Source organism: Ambystoma mexicanum, chromosome 13 (assembly GCF_040938575.1).
Source record: "Ambystoma mexicanum isolate Mex_15411 chromosome 13, UKY_AmexF1_1, whole genome shotgun sequence".
Taxonomy (NCBI): domain Eukaryota; kingdom Metazoa; phylum Chordata; class Amphibia; order Caudata; family Ambystomatidae; genus Ambystoma; species Ambystoma mexicanum.
This window is the reverse complement of record NC_090938.1, coordinates 103,552,012-103,575,611: the sequence shown is the minus strand read 5'-3', so window position 1 is coordinate 103,575,611 and position 23,600 is coordinate 103,552,012. Positions and strand designations below refer to the sequence as shown.

Below are 23,600 nucleotides of genomic sequence, written 5' to 3'. Positions count from 1 at the left end.
CCGGACATCAAGGAACACATCGTGAGACTGAAAGCACTACTGGGCAGGTTGGAAAGCGCCGGACTCACAATCCATCGAGAAAAGTGCGAATTCCTAAAACCAGAAATTACGTTTTTTGGATACCGGTTCGACCGCACCGGCATATCGCCTGATCCCCAGAAAGTGGCGGACATACAAGCTGCCAGCCCCCCCATGACTCCCACCGAGGTGCGCAGTTTCCTGGGTATGGCCACCTACTGTGGCAGATTCATTCGGAACTTAGCAACACTATCCAAACCACTGAGGGAGCTAACAAAGGCCAGTACCAAGTGGGACTGGGGACCCGAATGCCAGGAGGCATTTGAGAACATAAAAGACTCCCTGTCAACGGACACCAGGATGGCCTACTACGACACGGACCTCCCGACAGAACTATTTGTGGATGCCAGCCCAGTCGGACTCGGAGCAATCTTGATGCAGGTCACGAAAGAGGGTACAAAAAGGTCGATTGCTTATGCATCCAGGGCACTCACTGCAACGGAACAAAGGTACTCCCACATAGAGAAGGAGGCAATTGCCGTTCTATGGGGATGTCGACATTTCCACATGTACTTATATGGGCGCAAGTTCACGGCGATCACCGACCACAAGCCCCTGCTACCAATCTTCATTGGGTCATCGGCACACCCACCAGCCAGAATCACCAAGTGGCTGCTACACCTCCAGCAATATGATTTCGAACTTGTCTACCAACCGGGCAGCGGCAACCCCGCGGACTTCCTGTCGAGACACCCACGACCAGCCACCCAGCAGGAAGTGTTAGTCGCCGAAGAAACGGAGGAGCACATCTGTCAAGTGGTCCACACCATGAGGCCCAGAGCGATAAACATCGAGGACATTACGACAGAAACCCAGAATGACCCATGTTGCGATCTGGTAAAGGATGCCATTTTGTCAGGCAACTGGAAATACTTCATGTCGCATACACGCAATAGAACCGAGGGGGCCAAGGCGTTCCTAGCAGGCATGTTCACGGTTCGACAAGACCTCTCGATCACTGAGGAAGGGCTCCTGCTAAGGGGTGACCGCATCATCATACCCCCAAGGCTGCAAGACAGGATAGTTGCCCTAGCGCATGAAGGACACCAAGGGCTTGCAAGGACAAAGGCACGGATCCGACACAGGGTTTGGTTCCCTCACATTGACGATCGAGTGGAGGACTTAGTGAACACATGTCTACCCTGCCAAATAACGAGTGGACCCCCTGACCCAGAACCGATCCTATCGGCCGAGCGTGGCCGGGCACGATGGGAAGCGATCAGCATTGACTTTTGCAAAATCAGAGAGGGGCTACATCTACTGGTGGCAATCGATGACCACTCACGATATCCAGAGGTCGAGATACTGGAGTCCACCGCCGCGGAAGTGGTCATCCCGGTGATAGAAAAGATGTTTGCCACCCATGGTCTGCCCACGACCATTAAGAGTGACAATGGACCCCCATTCACAGGGGAGGAATTCAGGTCATACCTACAGGAACTGGGCATCAAATACCACCATATCATGCCAAGGTGGCCGCAAGCTAATGGGGACGTCGAGCGTTTCATGAGAACTATCAACAAGGTACTCCGAGTATCTAAGGCAAACGGCAGCCCATGGAGGATCGACCTGTTCCGTTTCCTAAGGAACTATCGTGTCACCCCCCACAGCACCACGGGAATACCACCCGCTGACCTTATGTTCGGAACTGTCATCAACTCGTCGATTCCCCATCATCCAAGCAGAACCCCTGACGACATCGACCATGCACGTGTGGAAACGAGGAGAACACGTGCCAATGCTCACATGAGCGCCAAGAGAAGAGCAAGGCCCTCGAACCACAGAGTGGGCGACCAAGTCATCATGTTGCGAAACCCCACAAAATCCAAGATGGACACCAGGTATGACGAACTGCCATGGACTATCGGCAACCGGCGTGGGACCATGATAACGGTCACACGGGGAGGTCGGGAAGTAACAAGGAACGCCTCCTGGTTCAAGCCCGTGCCCCAGCACCTCTGGACGGATGGCGAAGGGCACCACGACGACAACGAGCAACAAAGCAGCGACGTGCCGGCGCAAGACCCCCAGGAAGGATCTGCGGGGGATTGCAGCTGGCAATCACCGAGACTACCCAGCAGTGAGGACACATGTACTGAAGGTGAGCAGACTGACGAGCCGAGCGGGGACAGCCCCCAAGCGAAGCGGTACAGCCTGAGAAAGGCCACTAGGCCGCCTGCGAGGCTGAATGACTATGTATGCTAATCTCCCCAGCAGTGGCAGAAGTGTTATAGTTGAGCATGCGGTTTACGTTTATGTTGTTTAGGTCATGTTGAAATAAAGGAGGAATGTTATATCCGCCCTACGTCCCGCAGCGCGGTGACGTAGGGCATGTTAATAAAAGCCCCGCCCCCTGAGTGGGAGGCAGTTCCGGGCGAAGCTGAGCCAGCGTGTGTGTGTGTTTCTTTGCGCTCCCCTGCCAAGGCCGCGCCCAGGCCATGCGGCCTTCTTGGACCGGAGCCAGCCCCTCGTGCTGGGCCTCCGGCACAACGCAGGACATAACAGCTGCTCTCATCGCCTTGGCTGAAAAAAAACCAAATATTTTAGTGGCGACCCCGAACATGATTTAGTGATTACCCCGATACAGTTGTGCCTCGGCCCCCCAATTCCCAATGATTAGGGGATTCCTTTACCCCTTACGCCCATATTTGTGCTAAGAAAGTCAAGTATTTTGCTTTATTGGCATAATTTGATATTTTACTTACAGTCCTGGGTTTCGAATTGCTTTCTATTGGCACAACCCTTATCCAATGAAATTGGTACTTTTGAAAAAAAATGCATACTTTATTTATAATTTTCAAATATATAGTAACATTGAATAAATTAGGTGATCAAATATCAGAGAATTATGAACAAAAAACAATAACGTACACGATTTCAGACTTCACATTTTCAGTTTTTTAAGCTGTTAAGCAATGGAGCCGTGTACAGCAAGTGGCAAGTGGCTACAGAAATGGCAGGGGTGCTATAGTATGGATGCTGCCAGACGATTAAGGGGACTCTTGGAAGGACCTCGAGAGAGGGGATCCAGAGAATTAGAGGCAGGGGATAAAGGCTTTGGTAATTACGGCATCCGCCGAAAGGCTTCCACTTACAAGCCTTATTTGGCCTGCGTCAGACCAATTGTACCACATTCCATCAGTGGAACACATCATATTGTAGCCTCCAGACTCTGATTAATAGCCCAGATTGAAGGGATCAACAATCGCTATTTCCATTGCACACCTATTCAAGACGTCTACTACTCTTTATAACCTATAAACAACTCTTCAGCCATAATTAAAACCAATTCGACTGATCGAATTCCGCAGTACAAGATTGCCTTGATAAGGACCCAGGTGGATCGAAACACGTGTCGGCTACAGAATAAAACTTGTTTGCACTGAATGATTAAGGTTTGTTTGCTGTTCACCATTTAGAGAATGTCTTAGTTTGACTCACACAGCACTTGTGATTAGAATTCTTCCTTGTAGAATTGTGTGTGAGAAATGTCTACCTAGTCATATTTAAGTTAAAAAAATAAAAATAAACAAAAACAATTGCTTCTACAAATCCACAGATCGGATCATAATAATTTTGCATCGTGCTTATTTCTTCGGATGGTCGCGTAATTTAGATACAACAAAAGAGAGATGTTTTAAGCTTCTTTTGAAATTAAGAAATCTATTTTTCGGACATCAGGAGGGAGTGAATTCTAGGCACAGGGACCAAAAACAGAGGAGCACCGATCACATCTGTTTACAAAGTGCGATGCGGGTACTACTAGCAGATTCTGAACGGAAGAGTGTGAGGCTCGAACTGGATGATGAGGAGTGAGCTTGGTAACACGGTAGATGGGGCTCCAAGCCATGAAGGCACTAAAACAAGGCAGATAATCGTAAAAGAGAATCCTCTGCTGCACTGGTAGCCAATACATTGATCTACGATAAGGGGAAGCAGGTGTAGATTTTGGCAAATGAAAAAGAAGCCCGATAGCTGCATTTTGGGCAAATTAAGGGCGATTAATTACATTTGCTGGGATCTCTGCATGTGTGGCCTTGCAGTAATCGAGTTTAGACCTCATCTGGAGATCCAACTGTTGAGCGGTCCTCCTGGCCTTAATTGGGAAGTTGGCCTTCCTTGATTACGGCCCAGTCCTTTATCTCTTATAAGCACTGGCACGCCCATTTTCTCTTAGCGGCAATGCGTTTCTCAAATATCCATTCTGGATTGGTCTCCCCTTCTCCAACGCCCCCCTTTGCTCTTTCCCCCTTTTTGGTTTCTTGAATTCAGTCTTTCCTGCCCTCTTCCTCCCTCGCTCATCCTTCTCCCCCATATTCATGGGCTCTTGTTCTTTCTTTTTCCTTGTCTAGTTCAGTCGTTCCTCGTTCTCCTTCATGCACATATTCTTTCGTACTCTCTGCATTTGGTTTCTCACTCGTGTGCGTGTGCTCAATATTTATCCCACATTTTCTGTTCTTGTTCTTTCTGTGCTGCTTCCATTCTCTCTCATGTTCTTTTTTTGTGTATGTGTTTTCCCTCTCATTCCTTATCTGTCGTTTCCTCTTGCCACGCTTTGGTCTTTTGTTCACAACTTCTTTTGCCCTAACAGAATGACAAGCAAGTCCTTTGGAGCAAAAGCAAAAAATTCACAAATACACATTTTGTACTTGTTGCAAACATTTAGTTAATCCTACTTTTGTAAATAAATAAAATAATCTCCTTAGTCTTGGTAGTGTTCTATTTCCTTTTTCAAGGAATTAGATGTAAACCAAATGTACTCATCAAAATGTGAGGAAGCATTTGTGCACGCCTTTCTTCAGGTGAAACTTTAATGTCACTCCTTCTAACCCTACTAGTGTCTAAACGTGTTCTTTTTTGCATCCAAATTAATTACATGACAAAAACACAAAGTGGTTTGACAAATATGCATCCGTGATATTGTAAAACATGATTCAGCCATGATAATCTGCAACAATTCCCTCAGGTGATGTTTCACATATGGTGTTTTTCATGTGCCAACATGTTTCACTCCTTTCTCTTCTGGGGACATTTGTCAGGTGACCTACTAAAGCAGCCGTCTAAGGTTGTGTGTGTGTGTGCACCCATTAAGAGGTAGAAAAATAGAAGTCAGTATTTTGATTCACACATGGGAAGTAATTCGTACTTGAGGTTGGAATGCCATGAAGTTGGTTAATCTAACCAGAAAACCTCATGCATGACGTTTGTTTTGAAAAACCTAGAAACCTTTGAGGAGGCGCTATGACAGACAGTGGAATAGTGGTTGTGCACTAGGAATCTTACTTTTTGTAACTTTTCTTTCATTTGTGCATGTTTGACTGGTGGACATGGGTTGGTAGAGGGGAATTAGAACCAAGTAGATGTGTTTTGAATTGATCAACGATCCATTTATAAGTATTGGCAAAAAAGACAGTCTCAGAATAGCCTGTGTCGGAGCGCTCCAGTTTCCTGATACCATGCGTAAGAGTCATCCAGTCCTGTTTTTATTGGACTTCTGGGACTTGTTGCGAAGGTAGAAAGAGGACTGATGACCTCAAGCATGGTATCGGGAAACTCCGGAGCTTTGCTGCTTAAAAGTGGGTGTTTGAAAACCTGTTTTTTCCCTGAAGGCTATTGAATTACTCCGGGACTTCAGTGAGCTTCTTTGGCGCACCTCACCTGCCCCGTTCTTGGTTCTAATGGCCGATTATCATAGAGAGATCAGATTTGAGGACTACTGATCGAAAATAAGGTAGATTCCCCAGCTGTTACCCAATAACGGAATCCAAGGCAAGAGAGATATCATTAAAGATTGGGATATATTAGGATATTGATATATTAGCATGTGTTGCTATCTGTAACTAAGACGTGCATGGCTTTTGTGTGAGAAATTCTACCTGCTTGGAAGCATCAAACAATTTAGGAAAGCACAGGACCTTTTATCTGTTGCTCCACACCCCTAAGGTATTTTGGTGATTTGAAAGGGCTGTGGCTGTTAGTTTAAATTATTAGGAAGTTTCCAAGAACTCCTGAGACAATCACTCTGGAAAGCTTGTGTTGTTTTTGATGTGTTAGCGCCTCGATGCCTCCCCCAAGGTGAGTAATGCACTCTGCAAATCTAATAACATACCGTGCTACACCATACCGTACTGTACCGTACCAACTCTGTAGCAAATCCTAGGGAAAAGAAAGCCTCAACCTTCATTATGAATGATAACTTTCAGCTGAAAACACCTTCAGAATATTTTCAAGCCATTTCCACTCAACTTAGTGGGAGTGAACCACATTTGCAACTCAATGTGTACCTATTCTTTTAATTTGGGGTGCGGAGTGCTCCAATTGTCCGAGGTCAGAGTTGGGTAGCTAGTCCTGTCCTGCGTTTCATCCTCGCATCTAATGCTTGGATGTGTGTTCCTGTTGAGTGTCCTATAGAAAAGACCTAGCGGGAAGCAATGGACCTTACAAGGGGGCACAGGGGGGGGGTTACAGGCAAGAGATGAAGGTTGGTGGGGGAAAGCAGGGCCCAGTCTTGTTCGGAGGTCTTCCCCCACACCAGGAAGATGTTCTGCGATGCATCTTCAGCTCCTTGCTGAGTTGCTGGAGAGCGAGTTGTTGACTCTGACTTTTTCAGTAGGGTAGGCAGGGGCGTTGGTTGTGAGTGCATTGTAGGTCATTGTAGGTCATTTTAGGTATGGCATGCTCTCTTGATGGATGGTATTGAAGGCCTGGCCCCCACAGGGTCAGTTATATGTTCACGCTTCAACAGTCCTTTCAGACCAGTGCATGTGGAATACACTTTATGGGGCCACACTGCCCAGAGCGGTGTTGTGGACATTGGCAAGGAGGGAGTTGCTACCATCCAGGTCAGAAATGAGTAGTCCTTCGACTACCAAGTCCGATTCAGGAGGCATGGCTTTGTTTTCTGCAGGATGGAGAGTGGATAATTTATTACACCCGGGGGTGTCACGGCATAGGTTACAAGATTAGAGTAAGGCTTTCTGGTTATAAGGGAGGAAGTTGTCAAGTGAAGACATATGACGTTGTAGTTAAAAGAAAATTACTCTTGTTGACCTAAGCCCTGGGGGAGATGTCGCAATCGATATAGAAACCTAGTGGTTTAGCGAAGAGGAGGAGGACGAGGAGGAGGAGGAGGAGGAGGAGGAGGAAGAAGATGTTAATGTCACCCCTCTATGCCCGGATGTGTGTTTAAGTAGCATTGCCAGTGAGTAAGATTTCTGGCTTTGAGTTTAAGGTGTACTCTGGCCATCCCCTCCTGGATCAGGGGTAGGCAGTGTAGGTTTGCGTCAGTGACTGGTGTCCACTTCAGATAGCTTGGTCTCGTTGGCACACAAACGGTTCTTCAGCTTTTGTTTGCCGAGGAGTTCTGCAAGTGGCACTATATAGAGGCTGAAGCTGAATGGTGAGACGATGGATATTTGGAGAACTACGGAGGTCTCTGGATGGCACGGTGATGGACATTGGTCTGGCATGATGGGTCCAAGGCCCGGGATCGAATGGTGGTGACGATCTTGTGGACACAGTGTCCAATGCTGCTGAGAGTCCTAGCAGCCGCAGGCCAGCCTTGTCTAAGGTGAGGACGTCATTATCGATAACTTGTTTGGTAGCTCCTCATGTGGAATTGTGTTGTTAGGCTGGACTGATAGCAATGCAGCCGGGTAGGCATCCATGCTTGGCACAGAGTACCCAAACACCAATGTGTGGAGTTGGGGGAGGATGGATAACATGCATTATATTGTAATTGCACAACATGTCCAGGTGTTTACAGGCTCTACTGAAGCATTTCTCCTGAGACAGAGGAGCCTCCTATCCCGTCACTTATAAATAACCTTATGGTCTCTGACAAACTATGTAACTACCTTAATAGGATACCCCCCCCAACTAACTTGGTCCTTAATTTCTTTTCTCCATGGTTACTCTTTCATGCATTTAGTACTTTGTGTTTACTTGTTTAACTTGTTTATGCGTTCACTTGTTTATGCGTTCACTTCTTTTTGACTTTGCTTCTTTATGCGCTTGCCTCTTACTGCGCTTGCCTCTTACTGCGCTTGCCTCTTACTGCGCTTGCCTCTTACTGCGCTTGCCTCTTACTGCGCTTGCCTCTTACTGCGCTTGCTTCTTCTTGCGCTCGCTTCTTCTTGCGCTCGCTTCTTCTTGCGCTCGCTTCTTCTTGCGCTCGCTTCTTCTTGCGCTCGCTTCTTCTTGCGCTCGCTTCTTCTTGCGCTCGCTTCTTCTTGCGCTCGCTTTTTCCTGCGCTCACTTCTTCCGGTGCTCACTTCTTCCTGGCTTGCTTTTTTATACGTTTGCTTCTTTATCCATTTACTTCGTCTTCACATCAATGAGGTGGCAATGGATATGGTTGGGTTAGCTTTAAGGGTAGGTGTCAAGGGTGGGTATTGGTGAAGAACATTGATTTGAAATGAAAGGGGATTACAGTGGGTCTTCCCCTCCTCCCCCCCGTGTGGGGAAAATGTATGTTGACAAGCCAGTGCTAATTCCCCGCCCACCAAACCCAGATGCAAAGTGATTTGAAGCTGCACCAAGGTGCCGTATATGCCCGTGCATAGAACAGTACCCGGTGTGTGGCATGCACGTGCTTGCTTGGTGCACTAATGTGCAATGATGGTTCAAGCTGAAGTCCATCCACTGCATGTATGGAGATGTGCTGTGGGGGTCCTTGAGGCCCTGGGTTTATGAAAGAGAATACAGATGGGTTACACAGCATGACCTCTGGGTGCCTCTGAGCAGAAACACAATGCATAATGCTACACCACAGCGCAGTGAGGCGGAGGGCTGTCATCCATGCCTACCTACGCTACGGTAGATCTGAAATGGGAAGGGCTGTCTCGTGAGTACTGAGAACATCGGTTTTATTCTGTACCCTTGCTCCTCCTGTTCTAGCACTGGAAATTGCGCCATGTGCCGAGTGCAAGGTTGCAATTATGCAACTGATGCCAAATGGCGGACTGTGCTCTGGGATTGTGCTTCGAGAAGGGGTGGCAAAGAGGCATTGACTGGGGGGTAAAGTTGAGTAGTTATGGTATGGTGTGGGCCTTGCATGTCTTTCGGTTGGGCCCACTAAAGATTGCTGCTACTCCTCGGGAGAGAAGTGCTCTGAAGCTTTCCAGTGAAAACCCATCTTGGAGGGCAGTTTTTAACCTCTACTGAAATCTTCATCTGGAAGGATAGCTCAGGGGCAACGTGCTCGCCTTGGAAGCAAGATGACACTGAGTGACAGGTTCCCCGGTTCCGCGCTTATAAGCCTCTGGGTATTAAGCGCGTTATAAATAACCGATCACATCATATCTTTGGCAATCAAGAAAAAGGTGCATTCCAAGAGCCAGAATAGTTTTAGGCAGCAAGCGCAAGAAGGCCTCTTGTGCGACATGCGTCCAGCGTGCATTTTCTATTCTGTACAATGTGGCCCATTCTACATTTCCGTCACTCGGGAGGATAGCTCAGGGGCAACACGCTCGCCTTGGAATCACGACATGAACGTCACAGGTTCGATCCCCGGGTCCGTGCTTAGAAAGCTCTGGCTATTAAGCCATCATAAATAATCAATTACTTGTGATTTTCAAGGACTCTGTTTAGGAGGGGGTCCGCCAGCTGTGGTTATCTGGATGCAATTCCTGGGGCTGTAGTCCAAAACATCTGGAGAGCCGCAGGTTGCATAATCTAGTGCAGTGGGACTTCTCTTACACACCACGAACACCAAAGTAATACTTGCAGAGAAAGGGGAATCATTTCTATGCAGGGACCACCAGTGACATCGGAGTTCCCCCGCCCCCCTCCCCCTGCCAACCCCCCCACCCCAGAGCCGGAGACCCAGGGTGCTTTACAGTGGGAAAAGCCTTCCTCAGAACTGTAAGGTGAAGCCATAATAAGCATTACATTCAAATTATAATTTCTTTTAGCGTGTTCGTAAAGCCGCCTGAGTAATATGCAAGGAGGCCCAGTCAAGTCAAATCAATTTTATTTCGAAATATGAAAAATTCCAGAAAACATAGAAAATTATAAAAATAGATACGACTTCAAAATACAATCATATATTACAGGGAACATAGAATAACATTACTTGTATGGGGTTAAACATGCAAGCATACAATTCGTACATTAGGGATGGCACACGACTAGTTAACAGCCAATCTGACAGTCGCATACATGTATACTCCTATTGGGGTGAGACAGGAGGGTAACATAGTATTGATAGCAATTCAACGCCTTTCTGGATGTTCTTTCCAGATCTGAAGCGCGTGTCGGAGGTATGCCAGTAGAGAGCGACTTTGGGTTCTGCCCTTAGTAAATAACACAAAGCAGGGCGCCATTGTTAAACGCCGGCATCTCGCAAGACTCGCGTGAGTACTCTAGATCTTAGTTGCCAATAGCCTGGACAGAAAAACAGAAAATGCATGCGCGCAGGGACGTCATTTAGGGGCCGGCAGAGGTCGCAACTGCGACCTCGGAGGTCTCCCTTGCGATCTCTGTAGTCTCCCTTGCGACCTCTAAAAAAAAATAAAAAAAAAATGAAAAAAAAAAACATTTCATTTTTTTTTTTTAATGCCAGCACCATGTGGCTCTTTACTTCTGGAGTGGCTGGCACTTGTTCAGGCCCTTTAAAAAAAAAAAGAAGAAAAATAAGAGTGCCACAAGTTCAGCCCTGACCCTAAATAAGAAAGAATAGGAATACCAAATAATGTGTCTTTCTGGAATTCTATACAATAATTGCTAGACTCATCACAGGTTTATTTCAGGCACACTTCAGGCGGGTGGGTCACTGATTTAGTCTGTTCTTAAATGCCTCAACTCAGCCTTTCATCCTTCTGAGGTCGATAAATGATTACCAACACAGGTTGGGTGATATTGGGTGTATATTTTTTCTATATAAAGCGCTTAAGCGTAAGTGCTATATAATAACACATCATTATCATTTGGTCATGGACGTCTGCTTGCATTCACTGTAATTTGGTAATATGGGCCTATACACACTGATATTAACAATACATATGACGATCCATTCTTGTATGAAATGTACATCATATTATAGTGATATTGTAACTATATTTTTGGTAGTGCCCAATGCTATGTGATGCCACTTCCTGTTTTGTCAATGGGTGAAAGGTTGTGTTCCATCGCTTCACGTGATATCACTTCGGGGTGGGGTCAAATGACATCACTTCCTGTGATGTCATCATGGGTAAAGGGTCGTGTGATGTCACTTCCGCTACCCCTGGCATTTTGGTGAAATGACATCCCTGCATGCGCGTACAGGTGTCCGAGCCCCCCACCTCGGGTGCCATTTTGAAGAATGTTCTGAAAGGACACTGGGCTATGGGTTCGATGTCATTCCATCAGCAGAGTTTTTTTTGCCGCCAATTTTTTGCGGGGGAAAAAAATTAATCAAGCATCTTTTTTTTAATTGGCCCTCCAGTCCCACTTCTCTGTTTTTTACTACCTATTCTCCACACCCCCTGCCCCTTTATATCCCTTTACCCACCCACCCATATTTTTCAATGTGTTTTTTCAGCCAAAAAACGGCAGCACAATACTTTGCGAAATAAACCCTGGCGATGCATGAAGGTCGCATCGGGCTATGGGAGACGGAGAGCTGCAAAACATAGCACCGGAAAATTGTGCCCCATAGCCGTACCACCTCCCCATCTATTTCTACCTTGGGGGCGGGGGCGAGGGGTTTTTCCTGCAGCCTCATCATGGTGCCCTTAGTGAGGCTGTGCTGGGATGATGCTCTCCACTGATGATATCGGGGGAATGCTGGGTAGTGGAGCATAGATGCCACCATGGCTTTCATTTCACAGCTGTGGTGGTCATTCAAGAGCAGTGGCTGCCTATGAAGGATGACTAGATCTGTGTGTTTGTGTGCATGTGTGTGCACGTGTCTGTGTGTGTGTGTGTGTGTGTGTGTGTGCGCATGTGTGTGCACGTGTGTGTGTGCGCATGTATGTGCACGTGTGTGTGTGTGTGTGTGCGCGCATGTGTGTGCACGTGTCTGTGTGTGTGTGTGTGTTTGATCTGAATGCGTTCGCCAAATTCCCAATCCCACTTGTACTGCACCAAGGTCAATCTAATGGCTAGTCCTCAGTGTGCACCAAGGACTTGCTCTGAGACCAGTTTTGCCATCTTTTCTTTTTTACCTTGAAGCTTTCTCACGGCCACTCTCTTCTTTTCTCCCCCCCTTCCTGCCCCTCGTGTTTTCCCATTCTTTCCTCTGTCTGTCCCTCTCGCCCGCTCCGGCTTTCTGCCCGGTAGACTTCTCCGTCAGCCTCCTTGCACTGATTGTTATTGTGTGTGGCCTCGCCCTGGTGGCAGTTTTTCTCTTTCTCTTTTGGAAGCTGTGCTGGGTGCCCTGGAGGAACAAGGCCGTTTCGTCCAACCCCGCCATAGCCCAGAACGCGCTCAACTTCAGCGCCCTCGACCACGATAAAGACACCATGGCCGACAAGTTTAAGGACACGGGTACTCTCGGCTTCCTGGAGGCGGCGGTGAAGATCAGCCACACCTCACCGGATATTCCCGCCGAGGTGCAGCTGTCCATGAAGGGGCACATCATGCGGCACGCGCGCATCCAGAGACAAGCCACAGAGCCTGCGTCATCAACCAGGTCAGAACTTCTTTATCTTCTGGAATGTTATGTTTTATGTTATTAAAGGCAACATTTTCTAGCATTCTACACGCCATTGATCTCCTTCAGGAATTTGGTCCTGTAAAATAGTGAAGCCAATGGTTGAATTAGGTCACGTGTCTTCAGCCTTGGCTCTCCAGATGTGTTGGACTTCAATTCCCATCATCCCTAGGCATCATAATTAACTGTGAGGGATCATGGAGTCAAAATCCAAACATCAGGTTGCAGACTCCTGAGTTAGATGCTGGTCTTAAAAATGGCTTAAGTCTGTTGAGGTCCTCCTTTTCTTAGGTGGACCAGATGGCTCAATACTAGTGAACACTCATATTTCCAGTCCTGGGTTTAGGAGAGCCTTGTCATGAAGTGAACTCCTCCAATTGAGGCAATTGAAGCAAAATAAGGCTATCACTCCCAGAATGCACTGTTTATTGAAAGAAACCCTGGCACTGGGGATGGATTGTTTTGTGGAAATGTCCATGTATCTGTATCAGAGTTTGGAAACAAATAATTCCATTTTGTTCCTGGCCAGCTTGACATTTGAAAACTAGTTTGTATATCCAAAGCTAAGCGTGTGTCAACTAAGTTCGATCTGCTAAAATATGTTTCCGCCTTAGCTGTTTGGGCCCAATTGGAAAAACTGATTCAGTAAAACAAATTCCCCTTCCATCATGCAGAATTTGCAGCCAATGGAGCAGCACTGCAAATTTCCCTCGCGCGCGGAGTACTCGTGTACAGCCTGCGTCTTAGTAGTGCAGGCTCCCCTGAGTACGCAGTGTACGGTAATAGCAGCGTCTGCATGAAATCCCACTCATCCACGTATCGCAGAGCCACTGCACGGGGTTATACACACATCTCCTGCACACAACAGGTATACAGCGGGCAGCAGAAATGGTGGATTACTTCTCAAACACAGAACAGGTAATCAGTTCAAGACGTGCGCAAACCCCCACACACACACACACACCCACACGCACACATATGCGCGCACGCACACACACCAAGCTTACCTCGTACACAAACGCACACACCAAGCTTCCACACATAAAGTAAGCATCGATAAAAGCTATTGCTTTTGGTAAATACCTTTGGGTGCACGTGATGCATAAGCAAGGCACATTACATACACCCTAGGAAGATAATGCACTAGAAAGTTGAGGATCACTGCGCTAGATCCGTGCATTTCTTTGCGTAACTCAGCTGCCTATAACTGGATTCTTGTGAGATGGTGCATTTCCATCTCGTTTCTTGGTTTAGACAGTGTGGGTATTGAATCTTTTTGATGAGACCGCTCAACTGTTTGCAGAGGCCCCCTGGCCCTGGAAGGTTATCCCATTCGGAGGTTCGAATTAAGAGCATAATTTTAAAGCCCACCTTACCTGCACCCACACCTAAGCCTTGAAAAATACCCTTGTTGGGTCGAAATACCTGTCGGCTCAACTGTGCAATCAAATATCCCCGATATATACTACAACATTGAGCGTTTTTACTTATCACGCTTTCCTACAGCATCACAAACGTCAAGCTTTTGAATCTTTTCTACATCATAGAACTCTGTAATCAAAGGGAAACTACCAACCAACCTAGTGCCATTGTGACACAGGCTCAATACCCACACTGTCCACATTACATACACATCAACTTTATTGATATTGTCTAAGCACCCGATTCATGGAATTCTTTGCACGGTTCAATGACTTTGCACTGCTGACACAAACCCTGATTCATGGAACTGTGAAAAGTGTATTTTTACAGTGTAACGTCAGTGCAAGTGGTCATTCCTGTAGTACAAAATGACTTTGCACTGACTTTGTACTGCAAAAAAACACTTTGCACAGTTCCATGAACCAGAGTTTGTGTGGGCAGTGCAAAGTCACTTTGAACCGTGCAATAAATTCCATGAATCAGACCCTACAACGTACGCCTAGTGATGCACAACGTAGGTGTTGTGGTGGGGGGCTGTCAATCCATTGGGGGGATGAACATCCGAAGCATCCTCCAATACGTTTGTGTGTAGGGTTCTCTTCAGAGTTTCAAGGTTGGGTCTAGTGTTGTGTCCAGACACTTTTGATTGGGGTGGCTCAAGCGGGGCACTGACTTATGCAGGGGTGGCATGAAGAACGAGAGCACACACACACGCACACAATGATCATAGTTCAGGAAAATGGATGGCTCCTGGGTTGGCCAATCGGATTCCAGGGGTGGAACGTGCCACCCCAGGCCACTCCCTGGACACGCCACTGATTGGTTTGAAGTGACGTACGAGAGGCAGCTCTTTGAGGCTTTCCTCAAACCAGCCACCCCAAACCCCGCAACTCCTTGCAGGATTCAAGTCTCCTAATCTTGGGTATGGCCAGGCATGAAGTGGGTGGTCACATCCTTAGGTTTTCTCCTCAACCGGTCTGCAGAGAGGGCAAAGGGTTTTAAAGTTGGTTCTTTGTTCCGCTTAGGGAGTTGGTTGGGCTCTTCTCCGGCCAGGGTGACCTTGTTCAAGGGGATCATACCTATTCTGTTCCCTGACCTTTGATTTGTCGGAGTTTCTGGATCTTTTTCATTGTCGCGCTGGGAGAAAAGAATTGGAAGAATTAAGAGGAAAAAAGCAAAAAAAATATGAACCTTTTCAAAGTAGTAATTTACAGATGTGTAGAGTGCCCCAATGACTTAATATGTAGCTTTCTGGATGTCTGGGATAAAAAATTTAAAAATGATCAAATGCATGCACATGACCATAGAAGTCCTTCAGAGTTTCCTGAAAGAAATTCTCCCCAGTCTTTCTTCTGTAGAATAAACTTTCCTTGCTGGTGTATTTCTATATGGGCGATACATGTAGCGGCTGCTGCTGCCCCTTAGAAATGTATATCGTTTTTAAATGAGTGGCTCTAAAATTGGGTGCTTATCAGATCTCTATAAGTATATATATCTGGATGGTATAGATTGGTGTTCCTTTCGATATCTTTAAAAATAAAAAAAAAATTCGAACTTCATGTGATATTAAACCAGCAGCCAGTCAGTAGTTCCTCGCCGGACCGATGCGGTCATGTAGTCACGTCTCCGTGGCACAACAGGCTTCTGTGTAACATGGCCTTAGGAGAAGCTCGGACAGCAGTTGCCAACGAGTAACCGGGGCCGGTTCAACCGAGCGGCACTCGATTGTGACCTATTTTGACCTTCTGATCAGGCTCTACAGCTAAGCAGGCCATTGTAGCCTCTTTGGATGGCAGCTGAGATGTTGTTTGACATTCCTTATTTGTTTTTGAGTGAGGGCATTCTGTTTGGGATTTATTCATCCTGAGTCTGTTTTCAGTGTCTATAGATCCACAGGAAGCCATGGTTGTTCATAAAGTGAAATACCCCTATGGGGATAACAAAGGTAGATCTTTAATTCTGTGGTTTTGGCCCTTTGGGACATTGCCATGCAATTATTGTTGCAGTTGTGGGTGAGATTTGCAAACATCGTCCTCCTTTTTCCTTCCCTGTTCATTTTGGTGACTGATTAAAGTAGAGTGGGTTGTTGTGTGCTTGCAACCAAAGAACCGGTTGTTGAATTTTCCCTCTGAAATGTGGTGTTGAATCCTGGGTGGAGGGCTGTAAGTGGTGTTATCAGTCATCCATGGTCCTGAGGCGGGGCTGAAGGCGCATGAAGAGGATAAGGGAACACGGGTCAGAACCCTCCTTATAAAGTGGGAGGGATTGCTTTCAAAAACGTTGGCTATAGTGTGGAAACAGAAAAATTGATATGAGGCCGGGAAGACCGAAGGAAACACACCAACACAGGTTACAAAGGACATACAAAGCGCTTTATTCAAAGTTACAACAATTACCAAAAGTCAATTGACATACGGATAGCTATTCGGCCCTCAGAGTAACAGAACGAACCATCAACGGTAGTTCGCCGTGTTAGTGTGAGAGAGTGAACATTGGGATACTCGGGTTTTTATACTTTTTATCCAGCCTTGGCCAACCCCCTCACGGGTTAACCATTCTTTGGACCAGGCCTAGGGTTCGTTGCCAGGTCAATCCCATAATGTATGCAATTTGATCAGTTCCGCTGATACAGTTGTTCATTTACACATAGGTCAGGGATAGGACAAGGTCCCAGTTCGCGACCCCAACAAGTGGCCTGCGGGCATATTACTTATTCATGTGTGTGGAGGTCACAACGGCCAGAATCCCACTCGTAATGTCATTCGGCCTCCATTTTGTTGTTCAGGGTGACTTCCACACTGCAAGAATACCTAAAATGGCGGCTTAATCCAGGATGGCGATTTGCACAATACATTAAGGTCAAGACCTTGCCGCGGAATCTATGTACACGATGTTTTTAGACAACTTGGCGTAGGCCAACATACATTCAAACAATGCGATAGGAGGTACAATATTATTTCGATTTCCACAGACCCTCCTTTTGGCCTATGCCAAGTGCTAAACATCATCCCTAATACTTTCGAAAATTACTCCATGTATTATCATCCATAGGTTCCGCATCATTGTCTGTAATGTCTATAGCCATAAGGTCGTTCATAAGAACCTCTTGCAACATGAATTCTTTAGATGCTGTATCTGGGGTATATATATTATGCCCTATTGCGCTCACTGCTTGAGCACAACACCCCCCCTATCATTCCACATATACTTGGGAGGCATTGAAAACAACAACAAAGTAATAACAGAATCCCTAAAATAACCGAAATGACGGAAAGCACATTCCAACCCCAAGATCGCAGAGAATCCCAAAACCAAGTACTAAGGTTCCAGTCTCCTACAGGGATATGGACTTCAGAACTGAGAGTATGCAAGTTCTGAATTGCTTTAAAAATTGTTGGTGAGGAGTCTGGTACGAAAACACAACAAGCGGACCCCACTAATTTGCATACTCCACCTCGTTCTGCCAAGATGACATCTAATGCCATCCGATTTTGAAGTGCTACCAATCTTATCGCCTTTTGCTCTAAGGTCATATTGTAGAGTATGTCCTTGGTCCGGTTGATCGTTCTCTCCAATACCCTTGCTAATCCCCTAATATTCTCTGAGTTTACTATTTGTCCCCAAAAGGGCACAACCGATTTAGCTATGTCCCCCAATACTTGCCCAGGGGTATCTCCATTGTTGTCTCGTCGTGGGCGAGCCTTAGAAACCTCCAAGGTACTAGCTACAAATACCCCGGGTAACAATATTCCTAAATAACAGGTCCCCTGCCAATCCTTGGGCAACCAGGGAAATGCTAAACTACCACAATCAAAATAAATGGGCCCTCCTACATACAGAGGCCTGTTTTCCCCAGTCAAATTTACAATATTTTTACAAGTTTCAAAATCTCCCATTGGCCTAGTGCCATTTCTCTGTACACAGAAGGGAACCGAATCGGGACTATGATTTACAGAATAAGAAGGAGGTACAGCGTCCTTATTGCCTATCGGAGCCATTTTAAAGGAAATCAGAGTTTGAAAAGGAAGAGATAGTTTGTCAGACGGCCTAAGAGAAGCAACGTTAGGTTTACTTCTATTTGTGAAAAGCGAGTATCCCAGGGGAGTCAATTCACGTTTCTCGAAATCATTCAAATTAGTTCCATCAAAGTTCCCTGAGATGCTATCATTCCATCGGCCAAAGAATAGTGCTCTAAGAGAGGCATAGCAAGAAGTCGTTAAAGGTAGAGGATGTATATACCATCCCAGTCCCTTGTTCCCATGTTGCGGTAAGTGAGTACAAATCCAACAATTACTCTTATTAAAAATGGCATGAGTAGCATTTTGTTATGATACTTCTGTCTATGTTGGGAGTCTCTAGGGAACAGAGTGTGAAGGTGTACAAAGGGAGTCAAAACAGTTGGTACGATCTTGGTCGGTAATAAAGGTTTCAAAGGATAGACTTCTTCGAAATACCAAAGTCCTACAGCAGCAGTTGCAAAAATAACAATAATCAAAACACAACAGTACATTTTCGGGGCCCAGGCACATTGTTCATTGTTCGATTTGGTCACCCCCATATCTAAAAATCCAGTGCGGGGAGCAGCGGTGAAGGTGGCAGGCATCGTATTTCCTTGATCGACGGCCCCAATGTTCGTTGCTGGCGACACTACGGTCGCGTGATTTCTTAGTCCTTCCCAACCCTAGCCAGCAGAATCCCTTTTTTGTTCAACAAAACAAAACAATTTTCCGATCACTTCCTTTTCCAGATGCACGACACTCGTGCCGTAGTTCTATTTCCGTGGTCGAAGGTTGTACCTGATGGTACCCAAATTTGTCTGGTCCAAAAGCAAAGTATCGTCACTTCCTGAGGGAAGCGACGTGTCGGTGGCGACGGAAGTCGCAGAGCTCGAAACAGTGTTTTCCGGAAGTGATTTTTCAAGAGAGTGCGGAGACGAGATGGACTGTTCCCCAAGCTCTCAGGCTCAGAGAACTTCTCCGACGCACTCACAGCGCTGTTTGCTACTCCAAGATCAGAGACTGTAGCGTCAGCGAGGGGTTCTGCTTCTTCTGTAGCGTGTGGTGTCGGGTGAGGAAGTTTCTTGACATGTGTCGCGTGAATCCATTTCTTCTTTCCAGCCACCCGCACTGCTGTCCTGGTGACCAACAATACCTGGTGGGGTCCCCGCCAGCGAGGCGCGAGACAGGAAGACCTCTCATAGGCCTTCACGAGGACCCAACTTCCAGGCTGTATATCGTGTCCTGGGCCCGTGAACCGTACAGGTAAAGCAGCATGCACCTGGTGGTAGATGAAATACAGGTTTTTAGTTAACTGGTTACAGTAGTCTACAAGCAATACATTCTCCACCTCCCTCAGGGCTTTAGGTTTCGGGAGACCCCAAATGTTAGCAGGCCTCCCCATCACTACCTCAAATGGAGAAAGCCCAGTTCTAGTCTGAGGTGTGGTACGCATAGCTAATAACACAATAGGCAAAGCATCTGGCCATTTCAGTTTGGTATCAGCACATGTTTTCGCGAGTTTATTCTTTAGAATACCGTTGTGTCTTTCTACCAACCCAGCACTTTGAGGATGTCTAGCTGAATGAAATCGTTTCTCAATACCTAGGGCTGTACATATTTGCAAAATTACTGCTGCGATAAAGTGAGGACCATTGTCCGACCAGATTATCCTCGGGAGCCCAAATCGAGGAAAGAATTCTTTTACCATAATCTTTGCAGTGGTCATGGCGGTAGCATCTCTGACGGGGAAAGCCTCGACCCACTTACTAAAGGCACAAATAATTACAAGAACATATTTCAGATTATTACATCTCTCCATTTCAATAAAATCAAAGTGAATGACCTCAAAAGGGACAGAGGGGGGCCCGAAAACTTCCCCTTGGAGTCACTGTCCCTTTACCCACATTGTGCTGTAGGCAGATCATGCAGTTCTGGACGTGCCTCTTTGCAGTTTCCCGAATTTTGTCATTTACCCAAACCTGTTCTAACATTTTCGTGATCTGCTGGGCACACACATGCGTAGGACCGTGTGCCATCGTAACCATCGCCAATACATAAGAATCAGGAAGCAACCATTTCCTTTCGGATGTATCCACCCAACACCCTTCGTCATCCAGTTTCCCCATTCCTTCAGCCCACTTTCTAGATTCTTCCATCGTAGCATCAGTCTGAATATCTCGCACAGACCCAATACCTTCATCCATTATGCAAACGTCTCTCATTTCCCTTGAGGTATACATGTCCATGCTAAGGTCTGTGGCCGTTTGTCTGGCTATCAAATCTGCAAAAGCGTTCCCTCTGCCCACATCATCTATGACCTTGCGATGTGCTGCACATTTCATAATCGCTAACCGTTTAGGGAGTGAGAGCGCCGAAAGTAATTGCACTATCAAAGGGCCATGCTGAATCTTGGTCCCATGTGAGGTCAGGAACCCTCTTTCCGACCAAAGTTTTCCGAAGTTGTGAGCCACCCCAAATGCGTACTGGCTATCGGTATATATATTTACTGTTCGCCGTTGGGAAAGTTCACAAGCTCGGGTCAACGCTATAATCTCTGCGGCCTGCACGGAGTTATGCAAAATTCTCTTAGTTTCAACAATTTTGCTCAATGTAGTAACTGCATAAGCAGCTGTAGATATACCATTCGAAAGTTTGAAGCAGGAGCCATCACAAAACAGCTCCCCTTCTGCATTATCCAAAGGAGTATCTATGAGATCTATCCTGCCCTTCGTTTCTTGCTCGGTGGTATACAGGCAGTCATGTGATTCTTCGTCACCGCAAACAGTGTTTCGCGGGAAAGGTAAGAGTTCAGCCGGATTGAGAACACAACACCTCTTAATTTGAATATGAGGGGCAAACAGAATTAGTTCATACCTTGTTAACCGTGCAGAGGTAAGGTGTTGCGTTTGGGTTTTGTTCAATAGGATATCAACAGAGTGAGGTACCAACAAAATCAAATCATGGCCTAGGACCATTCCCTCACTCTGTTTTACAGACGCGGCAGCAGCAGCAACAGCGCGCAAACATCTTGGCAAAGCGCATGCGACAGGATCAAGGGCGGAGGAGTAGTAGCCGCACGGCCTATTCTTCCCTCCGTGTTCCTGTGTTAACACAGCCAAAGCACATCCATCACATTCATGCACAAACAACACAAAGGCCTTGTCATAATTTGGAGTACCCAGAACCGGTGCTGAACATAGCGATGTTTTGAGAAGCTCAAATGATCGTTGATGTTCCGATTCCCATGGCAGTGGCAGAGAAATGCCCTTCTTCGTCAAAGCCAACATCTGTTTTACCACTAGTGCCAAATTCGGGATCCACAACCTACAGTAGGACGCCATCCCTATCAGGGCTCTGACTTCCTTCTGCGTTTTTGGAACAGACATGCCAGAAATGTGTTTTATTCTTTCAGGTGTCAATCTTCTCCCCTCCTTTGACAGGAGGTAGCCTAGATAGGCAACCTCCTGACAACAATATTGAAATTTTTTAAGCAAAGCTTTGTGACCATTTTTAGCTAGATGAACAAGCAACAGTATAGTGCCTTTTTTACAGGCTTTCTCAGAATCTGCAGCCAAAAGTAAATCGTCAACATATTGAAGCAGCGTGCAAGTAGGTGGCAATTCAAGGGTGTCGAGCTGCTCTTTTAAAGCCCTACTATAAATACTGGGACTTTCAGTATACCCTTGAGGTGCCCTTGTAAATGTAAATGAGCGTCCCCCCAAGGTGAACGCAAACAAGTATCTGCTTTCTTTATGTATAGGGATACTAAAGAAAGCGTTTTTTAGATCCACAACGCTGAAGTGCGTAGCCGAAGCAGGAATCATTGTTAATATAGTCGTCACATCAGGCACAATTGGAAATTGTGGGGCGACCACTCGGTTAATAGCACAAAGATCAATTATAAACCGATATGGAATTGCATTGTCGCCTTTCTTATATACATGTAAGATCGGACTGTTACACAGACTACCTGTAATCTCCTCGATCACCCCACGATGTACAAAATCGGAGACGATGCATTTCAAAGCACGTTCACCTTCTACTGATATTTTATACTGCGGGATGCATGGCAGTTTCACCCCATGTTTTAGGACTATTTTAACGGGCTCAATCTGTAACACTCCGACATCATTGTCGTCCACCGCCCACAAGCATTCCGGGACAATGCTGAACTCGGGAGGTAAGGGTCGAATCAAGAACTGATATTAGGAAGTTGCTGTGGTGAAACCGTTAGCCGTACTCCATCCGAAGAACAATGAATTACTGCGTTCAATTTCTTTAACAAATTCAACCCCAGCAAATTCTCTCCACAGTTTGAAGTGAGAAGAAAAGGGCAATGGTCCGTGAAAGGACCCAAAGAAACGGATACCGGCGCAGAAACCGGACAGACAGTTGGTATACCAGAAAACCCTACGGAAACATTTGTTTGCCCTGACAGTGGGATGTTTGGGACCCTGGAATGATCAATGGAGCACTTCTGTGCTCTAGTGTCGATCAAAAACTGGTGTTTCCTATTCCCCACTAATAATTCAACATAGGGGCCTTTTTGATTAACGGGAATAGGCAAAGGTTCCAAACCCTGCTTCGGGCAATCCTAATAAAATAGAGCCTCATCAGAAGGAAGCTCTTCCGAAAGGTAAGCAGCAGAAGGGTGATCAAATATGTTTCTCGAGTCCATACTCGAGGTCTGATTTTCCCGTAAAAAAGGTTGCTAGAGAATCTTGCAAAAGCTGACCTCTGTCAGGGCCCCCTGCTCCAGGGCGGCCCCTAGGTCGTCTACCCATACCCCCAAATGCACTGCTTGACCTCTGGCGAAGGACAGGGCACTGTGCTCGCCAATGACCTTCCTGGCGGCAATAAGCACATTGATTAATATTTACAGGACTCAGGGGAGCATTTCCTTTTGGAACAAACTGACCTCTAGTTTGTGTCATACCTTCTCTGGGGTTTCTAATAATTTGCTGTAATAATACTTTAGTTTTCAAATCTCCCTTTCTCTTTTCAATTTTTTTCCTTCTCATTATTAACACGGTTCTCATAATACCGAGCCATGTGCAAAACCTCAGATTGAGATTTTGCCTGCCAAGCGCTCTCAGAGGACATAATTTGTGACTGGATGTCAGGTAACAATCCACGTACAAATTTGTCCACGAACAACCTCTTCCCCGACTCTGTACCTAAATCCTGTCCACTGAAGTCAGAAAATACCTGCTCGAATCTATTGAAAAATTCAGTGGCGCCTTCAGTTTTCCCTTGAACACAGGCCGTAAGCTTGTCCCAAATAATCCTTTTTTCTGGAATTATAGTTTTTAGTTTAGTGACAATCCTATCAGGTAAAGTAAGTATTACCTGTGGCGGTTTCTCACCAGCTGGTCTTTCTCCATCAATTCTAATCATATTTGCCCACGTATCTCCCAGCCCTGGCACATCGTCTATTGTCCGAATCTGTTTCCATACATCTACGG

The 23,600-nt window shown here is 46.2% G+C and overlaps 1 protein-coding gene across 1 annotated transcript in view; it reads left to right on the top strand.

Annotated features, from left to right (window-relative positions):
- Window positions 1-23,600, top strand: part of SYT6 (synaptotagmin 6) — an 843,909-nt gene that overhangs the window by 476,165 nt on the left and 344,144 nt on the right. Inside the window, exon 2 of the mRNA XM_069633389.1 lies at window positions 12,343-12,694. Within this exon, the coding sequence (XP_069489490.1) occupies window positions 12,343-12,694 (352 nt within the window). The remainder of the gene's footprint in view (window positions 1-12,342; window positions 12,695-23,600) is intronic.